The 25630-nt window shown below is 43.9% G+C and overlaps 1 protein-coding gene across 11 annotated transcripts in view; it reads left to right on the top strand.

The window, feature by feature from the left end:
- CREBBP (CREB binding protein) overlaps nucleotides 1–25630 on the top strand; it is a 91060-nt gene that overhangs the window by 16073 nt on the left and 49357 nt on the right. For all 11 annotated transcript variants that reach the window (XM_072024004.1, XM_072024006.1, XM_072024010.1 and 8 more), the window contains one exon: nucleotides 18195–18371. In XM_072024004.1, the coding sequence (XP_071880105.1) occupies nucleotides 18195–18371 (177 nt within the window). The remainder of the gene's footprint in view (nucleotides 1–18194; nucleotides 18372–25630) is intronic.

A 25630-nucleotide genomic window follows, 5' to 3' on the forward strand; every position in this document is an offset into this window, starting at 1 on the left:
TGGGTTTGTCTGTTCTGAAACTGAAATTTCTGCTGAAGGAGAATGTGGGTTAGTTTGTTGGGTTTTTTTCACCTCCTGTTCCCTGATGTTTACCACTTAATGTGTACGCTGTAAAAAGATTTGAAGAGTAGCAATTAAAATGGTGAGGCAGCTGATTTGCCTAACTGGAGTAAACTGTTTAAAATGTAGCTGCCGTGTGCTGGAAGAACTGCATCAAGGCAGGAAACAAATTCTCTAGCTGGTAACTATAGCAGTGTATCTGAAGGGAAGGAGGTGGGAAATACAAATGCAGATTTTCATTTTTTGAAAAGAAGTAGTCCTAAACCAAGATTTTCTCACTATGTTTAAGTGATGTGCATCACTGATTTCTTCTAGTTTCAGTCTAATTGTTCTATTTCAGGATTTTCAGCATCCTGATAGCTAGGTAAGATTGCAGCCCCTCCTCTTGGTTTACTTTCTTTAATCCACTGACAAAGGTGCAGGCATGTGCAGATGGAGGGCACAAGAGCTCTCTTGCAAATCTGCGTTGTCTCTGGAAATCCCTGTGGTCTGAACCATCTCCATGCAGGTTCCTAGAGCTGTGCAGGCTGTGCCCGGGCTGCTGTGCTGCACCAGGCTTTCCAGATGTGCACTCTGCCATGCCCCGATGTTCCTGGGGCAGTTGGGGGGAGCTGCTGGACGTTTGGGACTTGCCTAACCCACCGAATCTGTTGTAGGTAAAGCTAGCAAGCCTGTTTTCCTTAGCTCAGCACGTTTATGTGCAGTGCGTAGCAGTCCCATGACCCTGCGTAGTTCGGGACCAGGGCTGCTGGTGGAGACCTTGCTTCCGTGGTGGTTTGTTCTAACCCTTTTTAAGTAAGTGACTAATCAAGGAAAGTCCATTGCGTAAGTTTTTGCTTCTTCTATTTTTTCCTCCTTGTGTTATATTTGTATAAAAATATACCAATTGTACCAATTCTCCCTAGTAAGAGGGATTAACCAAAAATAACCCTCTCTTTTCACCTGCTCTCAGAAGTAACTGGGAGTCACTTCACCTGGAGTACCTTAAGCCAACACTGTTCCTTTTAAGCTGGACTTGTCATTTTAAGGCAGCTCTTGACAATGAGAAGCAGACCAGAAATTCATGGTAACTCAAACTCATGATGCACGTGCTTGCATAAGCTGAAGGTGGCAGATAAACTTTAAGCAAATGAAAATGGAATGAAAAATAGCTGAGTCTCAACATCAGAAGGCTGCGAGGTGCTGGCATCAGGGCTAATGCTTCCCCATCAGTAGGGAGAGATTAAAGCAAAGCATTTATTCAGTCTGTAGAGACATGAGCAAAAGATTTCTCATATTTCATATGATCCTCCAGAAGAAGCAACCTGTCAATACAAGTAAAACGATAGCTATTGAAGTCATAGTCATGTTTTCTAGGGAGTATGTAGCATGTTCTTGATAGCCTGGAATATTTTTGGAAATAGGGAATGGAGTAGGCACTGAAAAGATTTTGTGAATGAAAGATACAGCAGCTTGCTATAGCAAGGATTTCAATTCTTCACTGGCCATGACTGTGCAATTTGCATTTTCAGGTTTGTGTAGAGTGCCTGCCTTGTGATTTTGACCCATCTGAGTTATTCTGGAAACCTCTGAGGAAACCTTTTTTATGCTACATTATCTCTCTGCTCAGTTCACTTCCAGGCTCCTCTCCTGAAACAGTTTTGCTTGTAACTTTGGGATTATAGCCCTGTTTTCTTGGACAATGAATGCCACAAAAATAGTTTTCATTTGGGTTGAAGTTCTTCAAGAAATCAGATTCAAGGAGCAGAAGAATTCTTCTTTGAACAAGTATCATGTGGTAGCAGTAGAGGGGTGGGTTGTCTTGTCACAGTGAGTTCTGACAGGAGTAGAATTGCCTCTTTTTGTTGTAATTTGTTTTCTTTAAAGTCCGTGAGGTCCAGAAAATGTGTTCAAACCATCCAGAAAACCATCTAGAAAATCTCCTTAAATTAGGGTTGTTTCAAAAGATTGAAGGTTGTCAGTTTTTGAACATCTTACGGGGTAGCAAAGCTAAGCAGATGGCTTATTGTTTCCATAGAAATGAGCACTTTGTTGCGAGCGTGTTTTGTGCCTAATGCTCTTCTGTTGCCGTGAGAATCCCTCTTTTCCAAATGAGGGAGATGAGGCCTGCATGAAGTTTGTTGTGGCTGGCAGCTAGAGCTTGAAGTTGTGTTTCTGGAGATTAGATGGCATATAGTCTCTCGCTGAGATGCATTCCCTTCTTCCTACTGCTACTGTCAAAGCCTGTGGAAAACCAGACGAGAGCTTCAGAAAGTTTCTATTTATTTTGGATGGTTCTCCAATCTCCTTTCTGCACCCTGGTAAGAGTTTTTACCAGTGATTCACCTAATTGCTGCTTTAGCTCTATCCATTAAGAAGCAGTAGAGTCCCATTGAGGTGAGTAGGACTCTTTTGGTGTTTTCGATTTCATAGTTTCTGAGACATAATGCCTCTACAATCCTGCAGAAGGAATCACCTTTTCTTCAGTAACTTCAGAGCTGTCTCGCTCAAATAAGGATATGCAGGTACCCAACAACAAAAACACTCTGAAGCTGCGTGTGTCTGATCTGTGGAAGCCACTGCTTGAAACCTGAAATCTAAGCTTGTCTGGGAGTTCCTTTCAATGTGTTTGCCTTTATAGGACTACTAAACCTACCTTGAGATTAGTTTCCTTTCTGAAAGATGCAGTTTAGTCAAACATTATTGGGCTCTATATGGGCAATAAATGGAAGTAATTGTTTAGTCAGATCTTAGTCTGAAGCTATAAACACGTCAATCAGGAGAAAATGGCTGGTTATTTTTATACCTGGTTACGAGGATTCCAGCATTAGTGGTTTTCAGTAAAATGTCTTTCTGAGGCTGTAGCTTGTAGGTAACCTCGTTATATGCGTTGTGCAAATTCTGAAGGAAAATATTTGTGCTGATATAAGCTGGAACCTGCGCGGCAAGCAGGAAGTGAGAGAAATGGTGATCTGGTCGGCAGGTCTTCCAGTGTAGTGTTTCAGGAAGTGATCTAGTAGCAGTGCTTTTGATACAGAGGTCAAAGTGTGCACGAGTGATGTGTTTTCCCTGCTTGTGTGTAATGTGCTTGACCTCCCCCCCCACACCTCTTCCTGGAAGTTGGTACAAGTAACAGATTTGACACCAAAATCTTACGGCTTCAAAATGTCACCAACTGTGCGAAAAATAGGTCTTAATATGCTGGATTTCTCTGTAATCTTGTCTATTAAGTGTGTATTAGCATAATTAATTTGAACAGGTTGTTTTTTTAACTTCATTTCAGTCAAAATAGCTACGTGGCAGTGCAAGTGGCAGTAGAAGAAGTTTAAGATTAAAGAGGAGGAGAAATTCTTACCAGAAGTGACGTTCAGAAAACAGTAAAATCCTTGTTTATGTCTGTCGAGAGAATAAGCAGTTGTCTCGCTTCCTGTTGTTGAGCTGTCGAAGAACTGGATTCAGTTACTTGCTGTTTCAGTGCTGGGTGTACGTGCCTGCGTGTGCCTCGAACACCAGATCCATGGCTTTGCTCCCCATGGCTGTTTGCTCAGTGATGTTTCGGTGTTGGATAGGAACTGTCAGGAAATGTAGCAAGATAATGAATGACTTTAAAGAGCAAGGATTGTGATACTAGGCTTCTCCTGCACACGTAGTTATGGTGGTTGAGTCTGTTTTGAGGAATCTGTAGGAAGGAAAACTTGTAATGGGGAAAAAAAAAAATAAAGCAGGCTATTTAAACAGGTTACCCAATTGATATTGTGAAGTACCAGATTTAGATACGCTTGCTGATTGTGAATTAAGTCAGCTGAAGATGGTCTCGTTCCGTTGCAGTTCTGTTTGTTTGAGCAAACTGCTGGTGCTGTTTGTTTCTCTGGTGAGCCTCAATCTGTCTGGATCTGCCTGAATTGTTTTAACGTGACTTGAGTGTAATTTGCTGCTGATCCTCTAAGTTGTCCGGAGTCGGCTGCCAAGCTGACTGCCTCCTAGCAGGCCATGCCTCTGGCAAGCTCAGGTAGCCAGCCCAAATCGTGTTCCACCTAATGCTGCTTCCCAGTTTCTGTGGGCTCTTCATGAAGTTACAGACTCGACCACTTCCTTGGTTCCCTGGTCAACAACTTTATCGCCAAAACAACACTTTTACTCAGAAGAGACAAGTGCTTTTATAATAATAACAAGCAGAAGCAGGATATAAATACATTGAAACACGTAACAGCAAAACTCACTGACTCGTAGTAAAATTAAAATCTCTGTACCACGGTTTTGTTTTGAAACACGACCGTGTAAAGTGGTACTTCACAGATGACTTGACTTTTGATACGCCAAAGAGATTTGGTGACTTAAAAAGCTCTCCTACCACAGGTATTCCTCCTGGCACCGGAAATTGTTTCCTATTTCTAGTACCTGAGTTAAATTTCATTTGCAGTTGTGCAATGTCATTGAAGATCTCTGAAGCGATAGTCACTTGGCTTCTGTCCTCTGCATGTGTTTATGCAGGTACCTGTGTTCGGGCTGACTGCTGCTGCAAGTCAAAAGAATTTGCGAAAGAGAGCAGTCAGCCTGCGCAGGGGAAAACCACAGCTTCGTTTCCTCTCCTTCTGCTTCCAGCTTGGGGAGTTAAAAAAAAAAAAAAAAAAAAAAAAAAAACAGCATTGGTAAACCTGCTCTGGCTTATCGTCCAGCTGAGAGAAGTGCAGTACGGTATCTTTGCAGAGTAGAGACGTGCCATTATCTCCTAGTGCAGTAACGCAGCCATTAAAGATTTTATCACCAGCTCTCACTTATACTGGTTAGGGCCTTGTAATCCTTCAATTCTTGTCCTTGGAGCAGGGTTTATTTCTTAGGAGTTGACATGAAAGAAGGTTTTATAAGTCAAATTAAGAGATCCACCAGTTTTTATGGAAGCCACAGTTTAAAAGCTGTGTTGTTTCAAAAAGCTTATTAAAATGTTAAATTAAAATTTTATTTATAAAATAAACCTCCACGTCCTTCTTATTATTGATTCCTTTCTCATTTTTAGACTGTTTTTCACATAGCTTCCTGCTGCTGTTCATCATTTGTTTTTTCTATTATACAGGTGAAAATATCTCTCCCTAAGAGAGGAGAACCTGCCTGTTTAGATGTTGATGTTAAATGTGGAAGTTACAAACCGCCTGGTTATTTCATTCAGACGGGAATGTCTTTTTTGTAGTATTCCTACTAGGGCCCAGTCATACCCATAGATCGTACTGGGCAGGAGCGTTTCCAATGACAAGACCTTTTAAGAGCTCCAAAAAACCTTTTCTGTAGTTAATGATGCACTTCATCGTCGTGCTTGACAGGGAGCTGTGATGACCTTGTGCATCATGTCGTTGGAAGTCCATACAGAAAGGTGTCAGAACAGCCGCATTATGGTCTGGAAATGAAATGCTGGTGGTCTGTTTCCTTAGAAAAAAGGCAGTGCAAGGAACTTTGAAAATTCTGCATGGCATGGTGTGCTCCGAGAAGCTGACCAGGAGCAAGAAACGGAGGTGGTGCTCCTTGCTGCTTCCCCTGAGAGAACACCCAAAGTGCAGATGGGATGGCTTCCACTGCTGGACAAAAAATGACATTTCTCTTGAGAGTTTGATGTTAGCACTTCGAAATCTTTTCACTTAGCTAGAGGGGTGGATTCAATACAAGCGGCTACACAGTGCATGCCCAAGTCTACTTCGTAGTGGGCAGGCTACTTTTCATTATTTTTTTTTTTTAAGTTAAATGTAAACTAGAAAAGGTGTTTGAATGCACACACTCTCCCATTTCTCAATTAAAATCCTCAGCTCTTTACTGACACGATTGCTGGTTACTGTGCAGGGCCAAGTCTAAATAATGGCAGAATATAATAGCATTTTCCTTCCTCCTTGTGAACGCTAATGTTCTGAGGAAATACCTGTTGTTTTGTGTTCGGAAGCGTAATTTCATTTGCGTGTGGCATTGGTGGAGGGTTTGCCTGCTGTAGCTTTGTCCATGGGCCATGCTCGTTCCTCCTCCCCACCCTTCCCCTTCTTGCCTCTGCAGCAGAGAATAATTACTGGAGAAATTACTGCGACCGGGGAGGGAAGCGGCGTGCTAAGCCTGTTGTTTGCCTTGTGAGTGCTCCCATGCAATCCCAGTGATGGGTTGGTCTTCAAGACCAGCACTAGTGTGTAGGATTGAGATTTAGATGGACGAGGACGTCTGCTGGTGTGTTCTCGTGGTTGTTTTTTGGCCTCCTGACACTACAGGGACTGTGTGTGGGTCGCATCTGGAAAGGTGGCGTACAGATGCTCGGGCCCCGAAGTGCCAGGCTCAACACCTATTTTTTTGTTTCTTTGTTAGGTGTATGGACCTGCTTTAGCTTAGCAAAATTAGAAGCATGCTGCGCCATAAAAGGGACTCGTGAGGGTCTTTGTTTTAGCATGTATCATGATGAAAATGAGGCATGTTAAATATAAGGGGTCCTTGCCAAAAAGATCCATGAAGAAAGCTTTTAGAGGAGAGTGTAAATAGGTTACTCGGCCTCCTCCAAGACACGCTGAAGGCTTGGGGCAGGCAGAAAGTTTTTGTTCTCTGAGAGCGGCTGCAGCATAGCGTTACCTGTCCCTATCAGCTCCTTTTCTAAATGGGTTTTACAAGCAAACAAACTGGAACAAACGCCCTTTGATACTCTGGGCAATTTGGCTAAATGAAATAACCCTCTTTAAGACGGGAGGATCTTTGTCCCCTGGAAGCGGAGAGGTCAGACCTCAATGAGCCTGACACATGGGATTTCACTCCCGAACTGGGTGTGTCAGCTGCTGGGTCGGGCAGGATCGTGTCCTCGGCGTGTTGCTGTGCTGCTCCAGCTGGAAAACGCCACCACGGGTGACACCAGGGAGCCGTGCGTGTGCAGGACGGGTTGGTTCTCACTGTTCAGCTTACACACCTGTCCTAAAGGTGGCCATCCCCCTTTTTAAAACCTTTTGAGAAGCCTCGATAGCTTCACAGAAGTTCTCAGGGAAAAGTATTTCTACAGAAAAGCTGGAGATTTCAGGGTGGCTCTTCATGCCAGTGTGGTGTTCCAAAATAAATGCATTTGGATCTTAAAACTATCACTTAAAAATTATTTCAACAGTATAAAATATTTATAGTTAGGTTTCTCTCGAGTTACTGTTAATGTCACGCTATGATATTTGTGCTAAGTGGTTGTTTTGAGTAAACTATATTGACTTTTTTATGTGTTTATGGTAACTTATAGCATAAACTAGTTTCTTGCCCGTTTTGATTTCCTTTTTCCTCTGGTTGTGGATTGAAATACAATAATTATCTATTAGTTGTAGAAACACAATTTTCCCCTTAGTGTAACCACTCCTCCATTAGGGTTCGTGTTTGCCAAGAAGAGTACGTGCTGTAAGGAAAGGAAACTGAAACTGCTGTAAGGAAGGGAAGCTGAATGCCCCTCTCCACGGTGTTTTGGAGGCACCTTTCTCGTTGCTGTTGCTCTCTAGAGCTGCTGCTGCCTCTTGCCCATATAATACGGGGAATATAATATAATTTAGGGAAGAATAATGGAGTATCCTGTCGCACAAGATGCCCGATAACGCATCTTCAGACAGCTTCTTGGTGATAAATGTGAAAAAAATCCATCTTAAATATTGCTACTGCCTCCACAGGGAGCGGAGGGGACGTTTGGGTTGAGCTGTGGCACAGCGTTCTGCTTCCATGTCACTGTGGATGTGCTGCAGGAATCCTGGGGTCTCTTCTGTTGGTAACTCAGAAAGATTTTGGCCTGCGAATATTCTCTCAGGTGTTTCTGTGGGTGTAGCTTAGTTGAATTTCAGTCCTTCAAAATCCTGTTTTAAGTGTTGAGTAACTTTCTCTGAGAGAGAAAGAAAAAAAAAAAGACTTGTTGATGCAGCAAACCTTTGAAACCTCTTCAGCTACTGCTTTCGATGTGGGTCTGGTTAACTTTCTGTTCCTTATGTAGTAAGAAAACTTCAGAAGAAAGCCACTTTTTTCTGCTTGGTAATCATAAAAGCTCTTGAGGCAATTAGAATACATCGATCACTCGTGGCTATATATATATTAAAGGTTTGATTCTTTTTTTTATTATTATTTGCAAAGGTTACTCTGTCTGCAAAGCAAGATGTGCAGCAGTGATGCTCAATAACACAAAAGCTTTGATTCTTCCAGTGGTATATTCCATTTTATCAGCACTCAGGCTTGAGCTGACCTTTCCCAAAAGTAGTTTGGAGATGTTTTCCTTATGCAGGCATGCAGTGCAAGCATGTGATTTTTTTTTTTTTTCCTGAGACAGGATAATTTCTAGTTAAACGCATTAAGAATTTTTTACTGCATAACAGGCATTTGTAAAGAGCATTTTCCACAAAATTCTGACCTTTGCATTTCAGTAACAATGCAGAAATATTTGTACATACTTTTAAGAGATTTTTGTTGCCTTGGAGTATGTAAATTTGTCTTTGACCTCCTGAAAAAACCTTGGAAGAGGTTTTCAAATGTTATTACAAGTGGTAATAAAACACCTGGCTTCGTCTTAATGGGATTTTTAAGATTTTATTTCTAGCTTCACTAAACCTTTCATCCTGTAATAAAGGGTGAAGTAAATTACAATTATTCCTGGGTCTGAGTATTTTTCTTTGAGTTATTTTGCTACTGAAGAGCAAGATGCTCTAGAACCTTCATAGACCTATTTCAATAGGGGTTTTTTTGTAATAGCAGCTAGCATAAAGACCAGGAGAGCGGAGACTTTCAGTGCAAGGTAGGCTTCCTCTGCACACTGCTAACCAGAAACCAGATCCTGATTTAATTCCCAAAATAGATTCCTGAAAAGTTGTGCGCACACACCTTTTTTTTTCCTTTTTTTTTTTTTTTTTTTTCCATTTTAGGCAGTCCTGTTGTTAACTGACTGTAAAAGTGAATATTTCCAAAGTGGTATTTTTGTCAAGCTGCCAGATGGGTTTAGGTGAGGAGCTCTCACCTAAATTTAGATAATAGGATGGCCACTGTTCTTGCACTTAAATTGAATTATTTTTTCTCTTTTTTTTTTTTTTTTTTTTTTGGTAGTGCCATTGGCCCTCTGCCATAAAATGATTAATCTTTTCCTTGCTTCTCCATCTGTCCCTCTGGCATTTACATTCCAAGCACCATGGCGACTTTTCTTTTGGAACACATTACTATAGGATGAAACAGCAATTAGCAGAGGCTTACGTCTTTTTTTTGTCAGTAAACAGATACAAGATGATGCCAACGTAGTAAAGAAAGCCTGTCTTTCCCACTTTGCAACTGAACACAAATTCCCAACGGACCTATCTCTTACACTTCTCCGAGAGCCTTAATCAGCGAGGTGGACCTTGCTTCGTGTTAGAGATTTGTGCTTCATGCCAGAGGGCGATAAGAGTCCAAAGTGCGAAGTCCTCGGCGCGTGGACGGCTCGGTGCATGCCCTGGGTGTGCAGGCAGAGCAGCCGAGGAGGGATCGGCGCTGGGAGGCTGCTGCCTGCTCCCCGGAGCTCTGGGACGTGCACGGGCTGAATGCACCCAGGAGCTGGTTGTGGGGTCAGAAGGCAGAAACCCACCGTTCTGTCCTCCCTCGCTGGTGCTTCCCGGCCGTGTCAGAGGCAGCTGGTGTCCATCAGTCAGGTTTCCTGATGTTCCTCCATTACAGCAGATCTGCTCCTGCATTCCCAGTGCTTTGTGTAACTCTAATCGATGATTTGTGAGCGTCTGAGACACCTGAGTGCTCCATTTCCTTACCTTGAGAGGATAAGGAAGATCACAAGAAAGTTTACTTATTAAAAAGCTTACCCCAACTTATTTGAGTGATTTAAACAAAGCAAGGTGACACCGTCTTTGGTAGCAAAAACACATCCATGGGTGGGAAGGGAGAAGGGGGGACAAAACGCTGAGCTTTGTAACCAACTTGAGTGTTGAAAGCTGAGATTTGGAGTAGATTTAATAATTCGATGACAAAGGGTTTGAAGGCTCAGCCCAGTAACAGAGTTAAGTGTCTGCTTTCGTGAGGCCCACAGGAGAGACTGAAGGGTGTGTGGGTCTGCGTGGCTTGGTGGCAGCAAGAGCAGAAGTTCTGGATCATCCCTGTCCCCTGCTGACTGATGGCAGCAGTAGCTTGGTGGCATGAGCAGGAGACCGTTTCTCCATATGACATGATTCTGTGCATGCCAAACCCAAAGGACAAGTCCTGGATCTGTGGGACATAATGAGAAGTGCAGAATTTCCATTCTGTGCCAGTTGTTTCTCTTTTTTTTTTTTTTTAAAAAAAAAAAAAAAGGAAAAAATAATGTCCCTTACATACTGATGAGGTAATAGGGGACTTTGCATGAAGCACATGAGATATTGAGTAGTAATGGCTCTAGAAGGGTTGGATTCTTTTCTTCGGGATGTTCATGCGTAGTGCACAGGTGCTCAGTCAACCTAAGGCTCTCGATAGTGGTGTAACCTTAAAGTTGCAGTTCAAACATTCAGAAAGCTGAATCATAGTTCACAGATAACTGTTTCCACCTTTCCAAAGCTATCTGTTCAGCATTCGGCCTGTTATTTATCAGCGGGTTCTTGCAGTGATAAGCAGGAGAAAGCAAGGGGAACATCCTCGCAGATTGGGAGATGCAGAAGAGAGCAGCGGTGAGTGGTGGAGGTCTCAGTGCAGATCTTGCTGCTGAGCAGCCAAGCTCTTGTGTTTGCAGCCCTTCAACACTGCTGGTAGTTTGTGGCGATCTGTCCCTTTATCAACCCAGATCACACCTAGGGTGCCACTGGTCTCTCGTCTTTCCTTGATTGTAGCGTGCAGGTTCTGTTCTCAGAGCTGGTAATTCAAATGATTAATCTGGGGCTTAGAGTTAACATCGATTTTAGCTTTTCTATTGTAGACTACATCTAGAATAATATAAGGACGGCGTTAGCTCACTAAAACGCTGTCTTTGTCTTCCTGTGTGGTGAGATGAGGAGGAAGAGGAGCAGTTAGAGGCTTTCCCCTGGCTGTCTCCCCACTGCCGAGCAGTGTCCCTACACTGCCACACTTTGTGGTCCTCTGCCCCACGGGTCTCATGAACGCCTCCCGTCCTGCTTCCAGCTCCCTGCCGCGTCCTCAGATAATCTTTCCGATGTGCTGACAGGACAAAACCGGCAATAATGGGGGCTCATTCAGAGCCCAGGAGGCGCTGCCTGTCTGCGGCCGAGCACAATGGGAAATGGCAGAGTCCTTTGTGCCTCTGCTTCACGGCGATGTTCATCAGAGAGTCGTCATTTACCTGTCCGTCTGTCTGCTCTGCAGTGTTACGAACTTAATTATCTGCAGGGCCTTCACAAAAATGGGCCAAATTGGCTGGTGGATTCTAAAGCGGTCAGAGAAGAATTGATTTGGGGAAGGGAGGAGTGACCCTGCAGTCCCCATCAGCCCGAGGACCCCCAGTTGCTGCTGCCCTGTCCTGAGCAGAGCCATCGGCTGGAGCCGTGCTCTAACAGGGCTCTGTAGGGGCTGGCTGTGGGTTTTGGCTTCTGGTCCACACCTCTGGGCTTTGGTGCTCTTCTCTGAGGCTGGTCAGTGGGCTTGGAAGCGTGGTCCATCTATTGCATCATTTTTGTTTCCCGAGATAAGCTGTTCTCGCCTTTTTGTGTTGTCTCTAGCCAAGAGAGCTTCTCGTTCGCTATCAGTAGGTTCCATTTTATAAAGGGCAAAGCACATAAAAATGAGTGACCCAAGGTCAACCTCACAGGCCATGCGGCTTTTGTGAATTCATTCCTGTTTAGAAGTAGGAGTACACTCGATTTAGAGAAAAGGTAAATAAAAACTTACAAATTTCAGTGGCATTTGGGCACTTGCATTTTTTTTTTCTTGTTTTTGGTTTAAGCTGTAAAACTTCAGATCTTAACCTATTAAGAAGATTTTGCTAGATAGCAGATCTTTGTGTTGTCACCTTTCTATTCCCAAAAGTGGTACTTTAGGATCATTTCAGTGCTTGCCATAATGAGCTAAACAAATGAATAAGTTTAAATAATAAGCTAAGTAAATTAGGCTATTAGACTGCAATTAGACTATTAGTCCTTTGAATAGTTCGAGGCCTTTCTGAATCCTGTCATGTTCACGTATCAGTCGTGAAGAACTAATGCAGCATGAATTGTCATCATTACAGTAACATTCACATCAAGCCAGAAGCATGAAGATGTCACTTTCTGCTCACCCAGTCATCTTTTCTGACCTCCTGTTGGCATGCTAAGAGCTCAGATTTGTTGTTCAGTCACTTTGCAGATTCACAGTTTCAAAGACAGTCCAGCCAAGCTTGTCTAGCTGACTTCCTTTCTTTCTAGGACTGTTTTCGAGATATAAATCGTGTAGATACAGAACTGAATGCTAACGATAACTTTTATTTTTAGTTTACAGGATTGAATCATAACCAGATTACTTCAGCCAAGTGTATTTTCCCCTGAACCCCTGTTGCTTTGATTCTCCTATCAACCTTTCAATATTTTTTTTCTAATGTCAGGCTGGTCCTAATTTATTTGGTTCTGTTTGTTTTTAAATATTTTTCCATTTTTGTGCAGAAGAGTCAGTCATTCAAAACTTACTGAAAATCAACGTTTAACTTGGAGGCTTTTTGAACTGATCTGGTAGGACCAACTAATTCAAAAAAAATGAAAAGAAAAAAAAAGGCAGAGCTTTCACTTTTTTGTAACTTTACACAGGCAGTGGTGTTACAGGATAGAAAAGCAGGAGCATTGTCAGAGGTAGGTGCTGCTCCTTGGGGTGTTTTTGTGCCTGCAAATAAGGACAGCTTTCTTTCTTGCAAGAAAACTAATAGCAGCTTCAGTCTGTCCTGCCAGACCTTTTATTAAGTCTGGAAACCCTGGTGTGAAAGATGGGTTAAGGGTGACGGAGGAGAGCGTAGTTTCCCAAAGGAAAAAGGGTAGCAAGGAGCAGAAATATACTTATATATATATATACTTACACACACACATCTGTGATTTATGACAGCATTATTGGAGGGGAAGTTTAAAAAGTGGATTTTGAATAGTGAGCAGTGAATGATTTTTGCAGCATGTTGTTGCTTGCATGTCTTGGGAGCCTCGGAGGAATAAGTGGTAATGAAGTAACTGCCTGAAAGAGAACTGGCTGGAGTGGCAGAGGTGAAGGGATAGTTAATAAAAACTTGGAGTAGGAGGAAAGGACAGGGTTTATTAATGGCCGAGACACTTAGTGTACAAAGGGAGTAGCTCCTTGATGCAGGTTGGAGGAAGAAATGCTGTGGTGTGTCAGCAGTAGTACAGAGGGGAGGAAGAAAGTAAGCTTTAAACGAAGGAGATACGGTGTGGTATTAAGATGCAGCCTGGTCCTGACTTACCTTTGAATTAGATGCCTGAACACACATCTCTGTCACATCGCCTCTGAGTTACACCACTGAATGAAGTACATAGATTTGGTCGCAGACTCGAGGTATAATATCTATGAAACTCCAGGAACTGAAGGAAATTGAATTGCTGTTCTGCTCTGAAAATAACTGGAAAGCAAAACAAAGGGAAATACCTCCTACAGCTGCTGCCCAAAGCATTGCAGCACGAGATGTCTCATCTTGTCCAAGCCAGCTAAACGCAGGGTTCTTAATTTTTTCAGCTTGGAAGTTTGTAAGTTTGTTGGCTTGTGAGAGGAGAGCAAAATGCTCTTTCCTTCCTATCCATTTCAGCAATAGATTCCAGTGTCTTAGAGAGTTGCCATAGTGATGAAAAAAGGGGAAGGAGAATCTGCGTGTCTTTCTGGGATAGCAGAATTACCAAATCAAATGCATCTTCTGCCTTAAAGGCGAGTAGCATTCGACCTGTTTCTGAGAAGAACTGGCTTAGAGCAGAAATAACTTACGACGACCTTCGTTGTGCTCGCTGCTCCTTCAGGCTCTTCTAACCCTGACTCGTGGGTTGTGCTGGTCTGTTCTGAATCTGCCCCAGTGCAGTTGCAGGAACGGCGAGCGGGAGGAGCTGGTGGAGCTGGCCACAACGCCCTGCTTGCTCTGCTTTGTCATGAGCCGCTGCAGTCCTGTCCACGGAGAACCGAGCGAGAAGCGCGAGCCGAAAGAACGCAGGAAGAGGAGCAGAAAACAGGAGCTGCTGGAGGTTGGGCTGGGATCTCCGGGGGAAGGGGCACGGGGACACAAAAAGGAAGGTGTGCTGAGCGTCTGCCTGCCCCCTCATTTCACACAGGAAAGAACCTGGGGGCCTGAGGGGGAGCTGCAGTGCCGGGGCGTTCTGACTCTCGTTCGCTTTGGAGCCGCTGGTTTCAGTTTGCGGAATGAATAAGTGCTGTAAAACCTTCACCGTGCCCAGGCATACGATTGTATTACCAGTTGTCTTGGAGATTTCAACCAGTGCTGGTTCAGAAACTTCTTATGGAAGGTCACCAGATCCAAACGTTCTTACAATTAACTGGGAAATGCCAGCTGATGCCTAGTGTGCTTGGGCACGTTTTCAGCACCTTTCCTCCTGCCCCCTCTTGTTGCTGTCCTGCCCCATGCTGCACTGCTGGAGCTCTGCGTACCGATGCTGGTGGGCACCAAAACTCCTCAGCCTTCCTAGCCAGAGCTGACAACTTGTAAATAGGTGTGGGTTCGTTAGAGCACCTGTTGTGCTGGTTCTGCACTGCTAGTCTCGGGATTCCCTAGTGCTGCTGATAAGCGTAACTGCTGTGAGGCTAAACAGATCTAAAACAGAAATTACCGCTGCTGAGACTACAAGCATCTGTGAGTGTTAGTAAACCTGTGTGTGCTCCCTCTTGATCTTTGTCTCCGTCTTTACTTCGTGGGTTGCCACATAAGAGAGAGAAGGCTGTCTACTTACTGAGATATATTTTTTTTCTAGTTGTTTGAAGCTCTTTTTTTAAAGTCTTTGGCATTTTGGTTCAGTGGCAGTAATTCACAAAAACGAAGCTAAGTTTAAAGGATGTGTAATATTTTAGAATGTTATCAAAGTATGTGTTTGTGGCGTTTGTTTTTTTTAAGTTGTGGGCTGGTGTAACTGTAGCCATGGGTTCCCTTCCTTGTGGCAGAGAGTGGGTGTGAAGAAATGCAAGTTCTCAGGTGGAAGCTAGTCAGCTTCTAGCTCGAGTTCAGGGAACAGCAAAGCATTTCTTACAATTTGGATCAGGTATCTGTCACTTAATGATCACCTAGGAAGGGAATTATTATCCTCAGCATATGAAGCACTCAGTTTGGATGACTTGAAAGGTTGCTCTGTTGCTGTTGTGCTGGGTTCTGAAATGTTTCATAACAAGGTCCACTGAAAAGCAAAAAACAAAGAGGCAAGGATGCGGTGGTGCCAGGGGGTGCCTGGTCAGATTGCTGTTTCTTGGAGCTTTTGGCATAGTCTGAGTGGTTTAGGGTTGTGGCAAGCTTAAAATGAATGTTTTGTTACATCCTTAGAGACTGAAATAGTTGTAAAATATTTCATTTTAAAAAATGTTTAAAACCCCTTTATAAAATGATTAATCTCCTGCTAATGAAATCAGGTGAATAACACCTTTTCCTTTCTTTCGGAGCAAGAACTGAAATGTGGTGTGAAACTTGCTTAACATTCCCTTTCCCTTGAAAAGCAAACAAGCAAACAAAACCAGAGCGAGCTCTTCCCTCTCTGCAGGTTCAGGTGTTTGGATCCCGACAGAAGGTGTGGGGCCCAGCAGGGCAGGGGGGCGGTGGGAGCAGGCTTCCCCCTGCGGGGGGCTCACCGCTGCGTGGGCTGTAGGGCTTTTAGGAAGCTCTAGCAGAGCAGTGCTTGCCAGCAACGCATTGATCAGCACAAAGCAAGCAAACCTGCAAGCACGCTCACAGAAGAATGGAAGGGCCAAGAGCTGCAGAGAGATGAGGTTTGTGTTTGGGGATGCAGCAAGGAGCAGCCAGCCCAGCCCGCTCTTGTTCCTGCTCCTGGCCTCGGAGAGGTTTGAGGTCGTCAGCTACTTGCTCGGTCACACGTTGAGTTTCAGAAACTTTCTTCACCCTTCAAAAAGAATTAGGTAGACAGTGTGCAGGAATAGCCCTGGATATTGCATGATCTTTTCTCATACATTAAAATAGTGGACTAGGAGGAGTGGGTAAGTTTATTAAATACTTTGCTGTTCTTCAGAGAAAGCCTGCCTAAGTCCATGTTGTGAATAAATAAATAAGTTTAAGCATCTTTGAACATACAGTGGTGTGTTTCCAGCACGGATTGCTTCAGGTTGTGTGGATCTGAAGTTCGGGTTATACTTCAGGACGTTTTGACTTGTGTCTAGTTTGCGACTACTGAAAGGAAAAAACGTTTATATAGAAAGTGGGAAATACTGCATGGGCTTTTTCTACGTACTGACGTCAGAATGTTGGCATTTTTTGGGAAACACTGCTTTAGGAAGGCTTTCTGTGCAGCATTTTATTCCTGGCTGTACCTCTTTTTTTTCATGTTTGTGTATGTCATGCTTTGTAGTATTTTCAGTGTAAGAGGTGAGCTAGATATTGCAAGTCTTTCCTGTATGGAAATGCACCATCCAGGGTCTTCAACGTTTCAGATGGAAGCTGATCCAGTGTTTCAGTTCTCAGGTTGCTGTATCTTTTTGGCAGTAGGATCATTTCGGTAAAAACAGCTCCTCAAAAAGAAAAAATCCCCTTAAAGGTTTTTTAAGGTTGCCCAGGGAAGCAGGCCTGGCAGCTGGCTGGTGTCCGAGGGCTCTCCTGGGAAGCCAGCAGGGTGCTTTCCTTAGGAACTCCTCCAGAACAAACGCAGGAGTCCAGAAAGTCGAAATTCTTGAAATCTGCGTGGTGTAACAGTACCTGATACCACTCCTCTAAGCTTTTGATCCTGTTAAGCCATTGGGGTTTTTTGGTCGTGTAGGCTCAGCTCTGCTCTGGAGCACAGCAAATAAATGATAACCTCTTACACTGCAAAGTAACAGCTCTTTTAAAAGGAGTAGGTGTAGGATCAGATCCTTCTGAGAGGATAAAACATTTAGTGTGGTCGAAGCAGGCCTGGATCTGGTGGCGGTGGCTGCTGCTGCTGAAGGGAGCCGGGTGCCGCCAGGGCAAAGTGCACGGCCGAGCCTGGCACTGTGTGCTGGACTCTGCCCTGGCGTGGCAGACAGCTCCTAACCCGCAACTTCAGCAGGGGAAAAGCTGCCACGTGCCCAGGAACGGGTCATCCCCCCCCCTCCCCAAATTCCTGCTGGGAACAACGGCAGCGAAACCAGCGGGGCGGTGGGCGGCTGGGGTGTTGTGCAAGGGAGGGCTGCAGAGGTCAAAGGGAGGGGAAAATAGGATTTAATATTTCACACAAAAGCTCGCTCCGTGCTTCAATTTATATTCTGACGGGTGATAAAGTCATCGAGAGTTCCTCCCAGTGTGGGGGAAAAGAGCACAAACGTGATTATCCACTCCACTTTTCTGTGTTGCCTTCGTTTGAGGGTTGGGGTTTCATAGCCTTAGCCATCCTCTTTGACAGAAGGAAATTCCCATTAATGTGTCTTTTTGGGGCCTTTTGTCCAGTGTAATACTAACTGGCTCAACTAATAGAGATTTCCTCACTTCTCCTGTGAGGCTGTTGTTCAGGCAGAATGGCTCTTTGGGATGGACACTGTTCTCCCTAATTCATTGGGGGTTGTATTTCTGCTTTCTGTTCTTAAGGAGTTTGGGGGTGTAATTTGTCAAGGCTGTTGGCTTTAGATGGATGTCATTTTGTTCAGACGTTTTTCCTTAAGTACCAAAACAAGCAGATAAGCATTTGCTCTCTTGTTTCCCTTTCCTTCCCATCTGGTCTATGTACGAAGTCATACTTCGTGCACAGAATGCGCAGAGTGCGTTTGAGGCTTGTGTGGTTTTCAAAAGTTTTTACAGAAGTGGAAAAAGTAATGTTTTTCTTGATGCAGATTAGGAAGGATAATCTCACTTTCTACTTTACATTTGCACAGTGATGTTAAATTGCAAGAGTTCGGATACACATGGGAGCCGCATAAAGCCTAATATTAGCATTTTTTATGATTTGATTGAAGTTGTGAAACTGAGAATCTAATATGGAACAACTTAAAACTAGAATTTGGGCTCTGTGAATGTGAAGATGGATATTTGACGTGTTTTTTTCTTTTTCTTTTTTTTTTTTTTGATGTCCCTTTAGACTCTAAAAAGTTACAATTTCATTCTTTTCTTTTTCCAGATGGGAATGACAGGTAACACTAGTCCCTTTGGGCAACCTTTCAGTCAAACTGGAGGGCAGCAGATGGGAGCTACAGGAGTGAATCCTCAGTTACCAACCAAGCCAGGCATGGCGAACAGTTTGTCTGCCTTCCCTACTGACATCAAGAGTACTCCGGTCACCAGTGTGCCCAATATGGTGAGTTGTATCTTACTGTTTCCTTGGGTGGCTGTGTATTGATCGTGCATTCTGAATTCTGGGGCTGAATGGCAGCATTACTGGACTTCTGCAGGGTTATTTAAACTTCAGAGATGCCCCAGAGTTCACTACTGCTCTGTGGAGCATGTGGGAAGTTTGTGTTCGTTTTTATACAGTAACTTCCAAAGCAAGCAATACGTTTTGTTACAAGATTGCATTACATCCTTTCATTTTGTCTGGGACATTTAGTTCCAAACCAGATGAAGATGTTTTCTTTGCAAGTGCTGCTTGGAAGTTTAAATGCCTAAATCAATTAGAATTTGTGTTGGATACACCATAAACTTCCATGAAAGCTAAATAGTGCCTTTCATATCCTTTGAATCTAATATAGTAAGCACACCACATGCTTTTCAGTTGATATTGTGCATGACTTGCAGCTCGCAAGTTTATGAAGATATTCTTATTAGGATATCTTGCCCAAGTTTGTAGTATTCTGTTTACTAGAGTTTTCTTTATAAAACGAAATGAAATATTCCCATTTGTCTCAGTATGTCTGTGTATTAATCAAACCGCTTGTGTTGTTTCTATGGGAACTCCAGCTTGTTGCATTTTATATTCTTATACATGATAGCAGTTTCTATAGTAACTTGTAAAACCTTCCATAAGATGCAAATTGCTTATTTTTTAATTTAACTTGAAAACCAGCTAGTTTTTAGCACAAGCTATGCTTGTTCTTCTATCGGTGAGTGTGCTACCTGCCTATAGCTAATAAGGCTATTTCGGAGAAGGAATGGGATGTGATAAACTTCCTCTTCTTTCCTGATTTTTAGAGGAGCACTTCCTAATTTTCCTTTACTGTTGCATTGTGAAATCTTTGCCCAACATCATCTGTAATTTACTGCTAGCAATTACGGAAAGGAGCTGGCAACTAGAATGGAGACCATGTTCAGAATACCACTCGCGCTCATGCAGAATGTTTGTAGAAGACAAATTGCTGCACGACTCTTCTAATTTTGTTTCTAAAATATTTTAAGTTTGGTTCAGGTGTAAAGCAAATGAACTATCTCACGAATCTGCAAAGAAGCTGAAAATCTGCCCACAGTACTGTATTTATCTTAGTGATTGGATGATGCTGAAGCCTGATTTTATTCTCATTAAATGTCTGGTTTTGGGAAGTGTATCTCAGAATGTACTCGCTTATTAGTACAGGATGTAGTGGCAAATAAGTGAAATAAAAAAGGCAGTAGCCATGGGAAGGAAAAAAAAGAAGAAACCATGTTTCCTCTCTCCCTCCTTGTCCAAAAGGCAAAATCCAGGAAACTTGTCTGGTATTATTGATTGCAGTTTCTTTAAAGTGCCAAAAATGAGAGTTGTCTGTTGGGAGGACAATCAAAACCATCTTTTTGTGTCTCAGGTGTCAAAACCTTCATATATCCAGTATATCTTTTTCTCCCTCTAGCCAGTAATAACTGTTTGGGCTGACAGACATGCGGGCTGTAGAGCTAAAAAGTCTCGGCCCTGCCATCAAGCTACAGCGTTACAGATCTTGTGGTGGTCAGTTTGTTCCTCATGGGGGTAAAACTTTCATCTTTAAAAAACAAAGTTTCCATCTAAACATTTTTATTGTAAAGCCAAGAATTTAAAAGGAAATGTCAGACTTGTTAAATTTCAACCTTTACTTGGCCAGGTAAGGCAGTGTAATTATTGTAGTAGTGCGCACACAGCCATGTGCTATTTCATCCACGGGGACACTGCTTTATTCAGCGTGCAACGTGAGCGATGCCCTCTGAAAGGGCGCGTAGTCAAGACTCACTTCTGTTTTTGCTGCTCAGAGCATAGCTGTGGGCCTTGTTTGCTGTTCGCAGTAATACATTTCACTCAGCAAGTGTTTTCTGTGGCAGTCGTCACTGAAGCATGCACGTACTCGGCTGAGTTAACTTTCACAGCACCTCTGCGAAGATGGTTTCCCCTTTTTAACCAGGAGGAGGTGGAGGCACGGGGTGAGGCTGGACGAACCTGCTGACTCCGGACTGGAGGCTCCCTGGTTTGCTGAAATGTTCTTCATTTAATGAGTACAGGCATTCGTAAGGATAAAGGGGTGCTTGTGGCTTGTGGAAGCGATGTCTCCGTCCCATGTTGGGCACCTAAAATAGGACCCGAGTGGCACTTGTGAGAAGTTGCTGGTGGCGGAGGCAGCTCCCTAGTGCAGAGGTGAAGTGTTTAACTATTGCACTGGGACTGCAATAGGATCAGTTCGGCCTGCAGCTACCACAACAGGAGAAGGACCAGCTGCTGCTTAAAAGGACCACCAGCTTTTTTTGTGGGATGATTGGAACCGCATTATCTCGCTAACCAGCCCTCTGTGGGGTCCTTATCTTAAACAGCCCCCAGGATGCGTCTGTGTGAGACACAAACCCATGTGAGTTAGAAGATCGGTTATATATGGCCTGCCTGCGGCAGGAAATCAGATGCCAGCAGACAAATCAATCAAATACTTTGATTGATTGCCACTAAGTGTGTGTAAATAAGAGAAGAGGAAAGAACAAGTGGTGAGGCCGATGTCCTAAAACCTCTTGGTCCTAAAAAGAGAGGTATTTTTGAAACACTCCTTTTCAGTCTGTTGCCTTTCTCGTTAAGCTTGTGTGTACACTGCAAAAGTCAAAATGGAAGATGAGGATGTGTTAACCCACGTTGGTCTGAGCATCATTACGGTGTTTGTGTGGCACCCACATCCCAGACCTGAACCAGCCTTCAGGTGCTGGCGGCTGGGACAAACCTCTGTTGCAGGAGGGGATTTTCTTGCCCATATTCAGGCTACAGCTCTGCTAAGAACAGCTCCATCTCCCCGCCCCTCCAGCCCCCCAAGTGCTGTGGTTCTCAGAAGCATCAGCTCAGAGCATCTTTATTCCAAGCCTGACCTTACGCGAGGCCCCGAGAAGCACATTTGGTTTAATCTCTTTAATTAGGAAAGAAGTAGCAGGCCTTATGGTATTAAAAGGTCAGCTTTAAGGTATTAATGTTCAGTGCCAGCAGAATGGATTGTTTTTTTTTGCTTGTTTTTTAATTGTGGATCCAAAAACTGAATCTGGGGATCCTGGAACTGTGTCAGCTTTTCTTACATGCTGATTGCCTGGGCTTTCTGTATTTAAAAAAAAAAACATACAGTGTGACTTCATAAGGGAACAAAAACATTCATTTTTTAGAATGGCTCCTGATGCAAAGGTTGAAAAACTCTCACTTGTGACCTGTAGCTTCATGGCAAGTTCTAAATTTTGGAATGTCTCAGAGCAGGCAGTTGTAATTCTGGCTTTGTATGGCTGCTGGAGAACACAGTCCGTCTTCTTACAGCACGGGCAGCCTGGCCATACTGGGCTGCAGTGAGATCACCCAGACGTTTTGGATGGTAGAAACGAGCCACGCTCTGCGCCTTGGCACTCAGCACAGCGGGGCCGGGAGGTGTCAGCCTCCTGCTTTCGGGGTGCGGTGGCTCCAGGATGTGCAGTCAGTGAGGGGAGCCCCATCAGCCTCTCCTATCAAATTTGCTGAAGCCTTACAGTGTCTGCGGTGCAGTGCATTCAGGTGGTGGTGAGAGGTGGTTTCTTCATGGACATCACAGGGAAATCTGGTATTTATTTCGAGATGGGTTAGGAGTGCAGTGTGAAGTTCGTCTGGTTGTGCCTGACAGACGCCACCTTGGTTTCACAATTACCCTTCTGACCAGCAGATGGAGTTGAGAGAATATTACTTTTTAAAAGGTAACAAAATCAGCTCTCTTTGGCTCTCTCCTTAGAATTGGAGCAGCTCATGTTCCGTTGTATTTTTTTTTTTCAAATCTCTGCATGCCTTGAGTTTCAAGGTGTGTTCCTCCTCGTTTCTCTCTTTTTGTGTCCTTTGGATTTCTTTATTAATAAAATTTGATCAGAATAGGAAACAAGGGTCTCTAGGTAAGACATGGGGATGAGGGTGTAGTAGGGGTGCCTCTCTGTGGGCCTCCTAAAGAGAGGAAGAAAGTTTTTACTTTGAAGCCAGATATTATAATTAGCATGAGTAGAGCTATAGCTGCTTAAAATAGACAACTCTTATTGACAACTCTTATTCTAGGGACTAGAAATTAAAGGTTTTCTGAAAACTCTTCTCTTGTAAAGGCACAGGTCCTAATGACCAGGAGACAAATCTGACAGGTAGTGCCTGGTGCCAGAGAAACCGTGTTACTGTGCCGGGAGCAGAGCCCCGTCTGTGTTCGGTCTTGGGACAGGAGTTTGTCCTGGGAACACGTGCTGCTTTGAATGGCAGAACCTCATCGTTTTTGCGCTGTCTGTAGGTATGGTGCCAGGCTGATGAAGGCAACTGAAGAGAAATCTGCTCTTTTGCCAGCACCCTGGCTCATCTTCCTCTCTCGTTCCCCCTTGTATGTGCTGGGAATATCCAGCACCACTTCTGCTCCCTGCCACCAGCTGAGGTGACGGACCCCACAGCTAGCACTGCCCGGGTAGCTTTCCTCCACTTACAAACTTCTCGTTTGTCTGTTATCCACGGACTTGCTATTTGGGGTTTTTAATATTGATCATTCCTCAGGCTGTTCTATCAGCCAGTAAATCCTGTATAAACCTCTCCTAATGCTTTGTTCATTTCAATACCTGTCTGCAAGAGCAGGACTCTGCAGATTTCTGTATCCAGTTTTGTTCCTTTTTTGTTGCTTTCAAGCATTTCTTTGTGTGTTTCTTGCCATTTGCTGGTCCTTCAAATCAAAAAGCTTATAAATACAAGGAGATAAAACTCCAAAAGTGAATCCTTAAGAAAGACAGTGATCCAGCCTTGATTCCCAGCACAGTTAACTGCATAATATGGAGCCGTTTGCTGGGTTTAGAAGCGAACTCTCTTCCTCTCTTAACTCAGATGTAAGAAGTGTAAACTGGCTGTGTTGCTTTCAAAATGAAGCTCTGGTGGTCACTGGCGAATGCCTGGGTTCATGCAGTGACTGCACTGAGAAACGTGCTGGTCTTTGATACCATCAGAAAGCTGCTCCAGCTTTGTGACAGAAGAGCTTTCTGTGTTGTTGGGAGCTGGTTCGGTGCTCATCAGAGCCTTCCTGCGATTGCTGCTTGCAGGAAGGGCTCCTTCCAGTCATCGTGTAGACGTGCAGGGTGGGTGACTGGAGCTGGTTTTTTTGGAGCAAATGTTTAATTCAGATAGAGGGTGTGCTTTGCCTTGTGTGCTCCTGCGTGAGCCAGAGGTGTGATGCCACCTTGCTCTCTGCAGATACTGCCTGGGAGAGCTGGTAAAGAGCTTGTAAAGTCATAGCTGAGAGACTGGATGTGCCCACAGCATAAATGCACACGTGGATGACGTGTACCAAAGCCTGTGTTGCTAAGAGTAAATAACCTCCCTTTCTTAGTCCTAGATGTCAGCAGACTGAGATATAGAATCATTAAGGTTGGAGAAGACCTTCAAGATCATTTGGTCCAGCCACCACCTGGTGCAGCCTGCCTTCTGGTTAGGGCAATGAAAGGTCTGCAAAGCAAACGTCTGTATCTGAACAGTAATCCCTCGTGGCAGTTGCTCCTGAATCATATCACTCAGGTCCCATCTTGACTAGAAACCTGTCTTAAAGAATTAACAGACATTTTTTAATGCAGGATTTAGCCCAATACAGTGATTCCAGAAAGTAGTTTCCTTTTAACATCAGGAAGAAGGGAAAAAAATGGGAATAAGTAGTAGTTGTGGAAGAGGAAATGTACTTTAAAGATGTAAGCTATATGGAAGTGTGACTGACACTGACTTTGAGGCTGTGTACCTGTTGAGAAGTTAACAGTACTACTGTAATTGGTGCCTTTTTGTCTAAGGAAAGGTAGTAGATAGTGTTTCATCTTAAGAGATGATGCTGAACGCCGTTATACAAGCACATCAAAGCGTGGAGGGTTACTGGTCATCTCCGTGAAGCTGCAAGGGAACTTCACGTCCTTCCAGGTCCATGAACGCAGGATGCCTGTGCACCTGCACTACCCACGAGTTTCTGCTCCTTAGAGCAGGGGCAGGGCAAAGCTATCTTGCTGAATGAACGTATAGTTTCCATAAGTTTAAATGGCATTAATCATTGCTTCACACAATAGAAGGGTTTTGCCATTCTATTTCTAGAAATCTGGTTAATGAAGCTTTCATCTGTCAGAGGTTGTGGCAAACTTTCAGTCACTGATGTGTTTAATTTGTAGTGGAGCCCAGCAAGAGAAACAAAACGGTCTTTATTCCTCAGATATCTGACTATGGAAGCACTTACTGTAACTGTGGGAGCAGAAGCACCTGAATTTCCAGCTTCATCAAGAAAGTTGTTAGTCATTCACATGAGACGATGCTGGTTTTGCAGTGGAAGGATTTCTGTGTATGACAGGAGCTGGGCAGCCCGGGGGTGACCTCAGTGCACTGACACATCCCCCCTTTCACACTGCTCCTGCAGAGCACCGCTCTTAGAAGACAAGAGGGAAGAGACCAGCTTTCTCAAGCAGCCGAGTCTGGAAAGTGAGGTGGTGGAAACATCATTGTGTTTGCAGGTTTGGATTTAACGGGGTTGAAATAGCAAACACCATAAACCTCAAGAGCCTTGGCAATAAGCTGAGTTCTTCCTTTGGTTCTGCCTACCTGCAGACATTCTCTTCTTGATCAAGGCTGCTTGTTCTTCTATGCTCAAGAAACCCCTTTGGGTCAGGGCACTGTATCTGTGCTGGTAAAGCTGCAGTCATGTCTGCTAACTGGTAGAGTAGTAACAAAAGTAGAGTTTTGGCTAAGGCAACAATTTTTTGACTGAGATGAAAACATCACAACCAGCAAGATTTTCTTTGGCATGGTCTCCCTATTTTTCTGCAGATTGGCTGAACTAATTGTTTCCTATTCATGACCTACGAATTGTTTCAGCAAAACCTGTCTGCTGTCACGGATTTGTTCGCAGCAGAAATGGAAGACTTAAAAATTACAGCTGCATGCCCTGGGAGCATAACTGGATGCTTTTCCATAGCCCACTTTTCTTTTAATGCTTGTCATCTTGCAAGCTCTTAGGCAAACAGACGCAGCAATTCCTTTTTGTTTCAGACTTAACTACAATCCTCATCAGTGGCAGTCCCCGTCTCCTCCACCAAGCACCGGGCGTGGTGTTTTGTATGCGACTTGTGTGCATTGCTCTGCAGAAGAAATGCCAGCTCTCTAAAGCCTCGTGTGCCATGGCAAAGCTGAGGGCAAAGCTTGCTGCTGGAGTAATGAGAACATGTGTC

Source organism: Anas platyrhynchos, chromosome 15 (genome assembly GCF_047663525.1).
Source record: "Anas platyrhynchos isolate ZD024472 breed Pekin duck chromosome 15, IASCAAS_PekinDuck_T2T, whole genome shotgun sequence".
Classification (NCBI taxonomy): domain Eukaryota; kingdom Metazoa; phylum Chordata; class Aves; order Anseriformes; family Anatidae; genus Anas; species Anas platyrhynchos.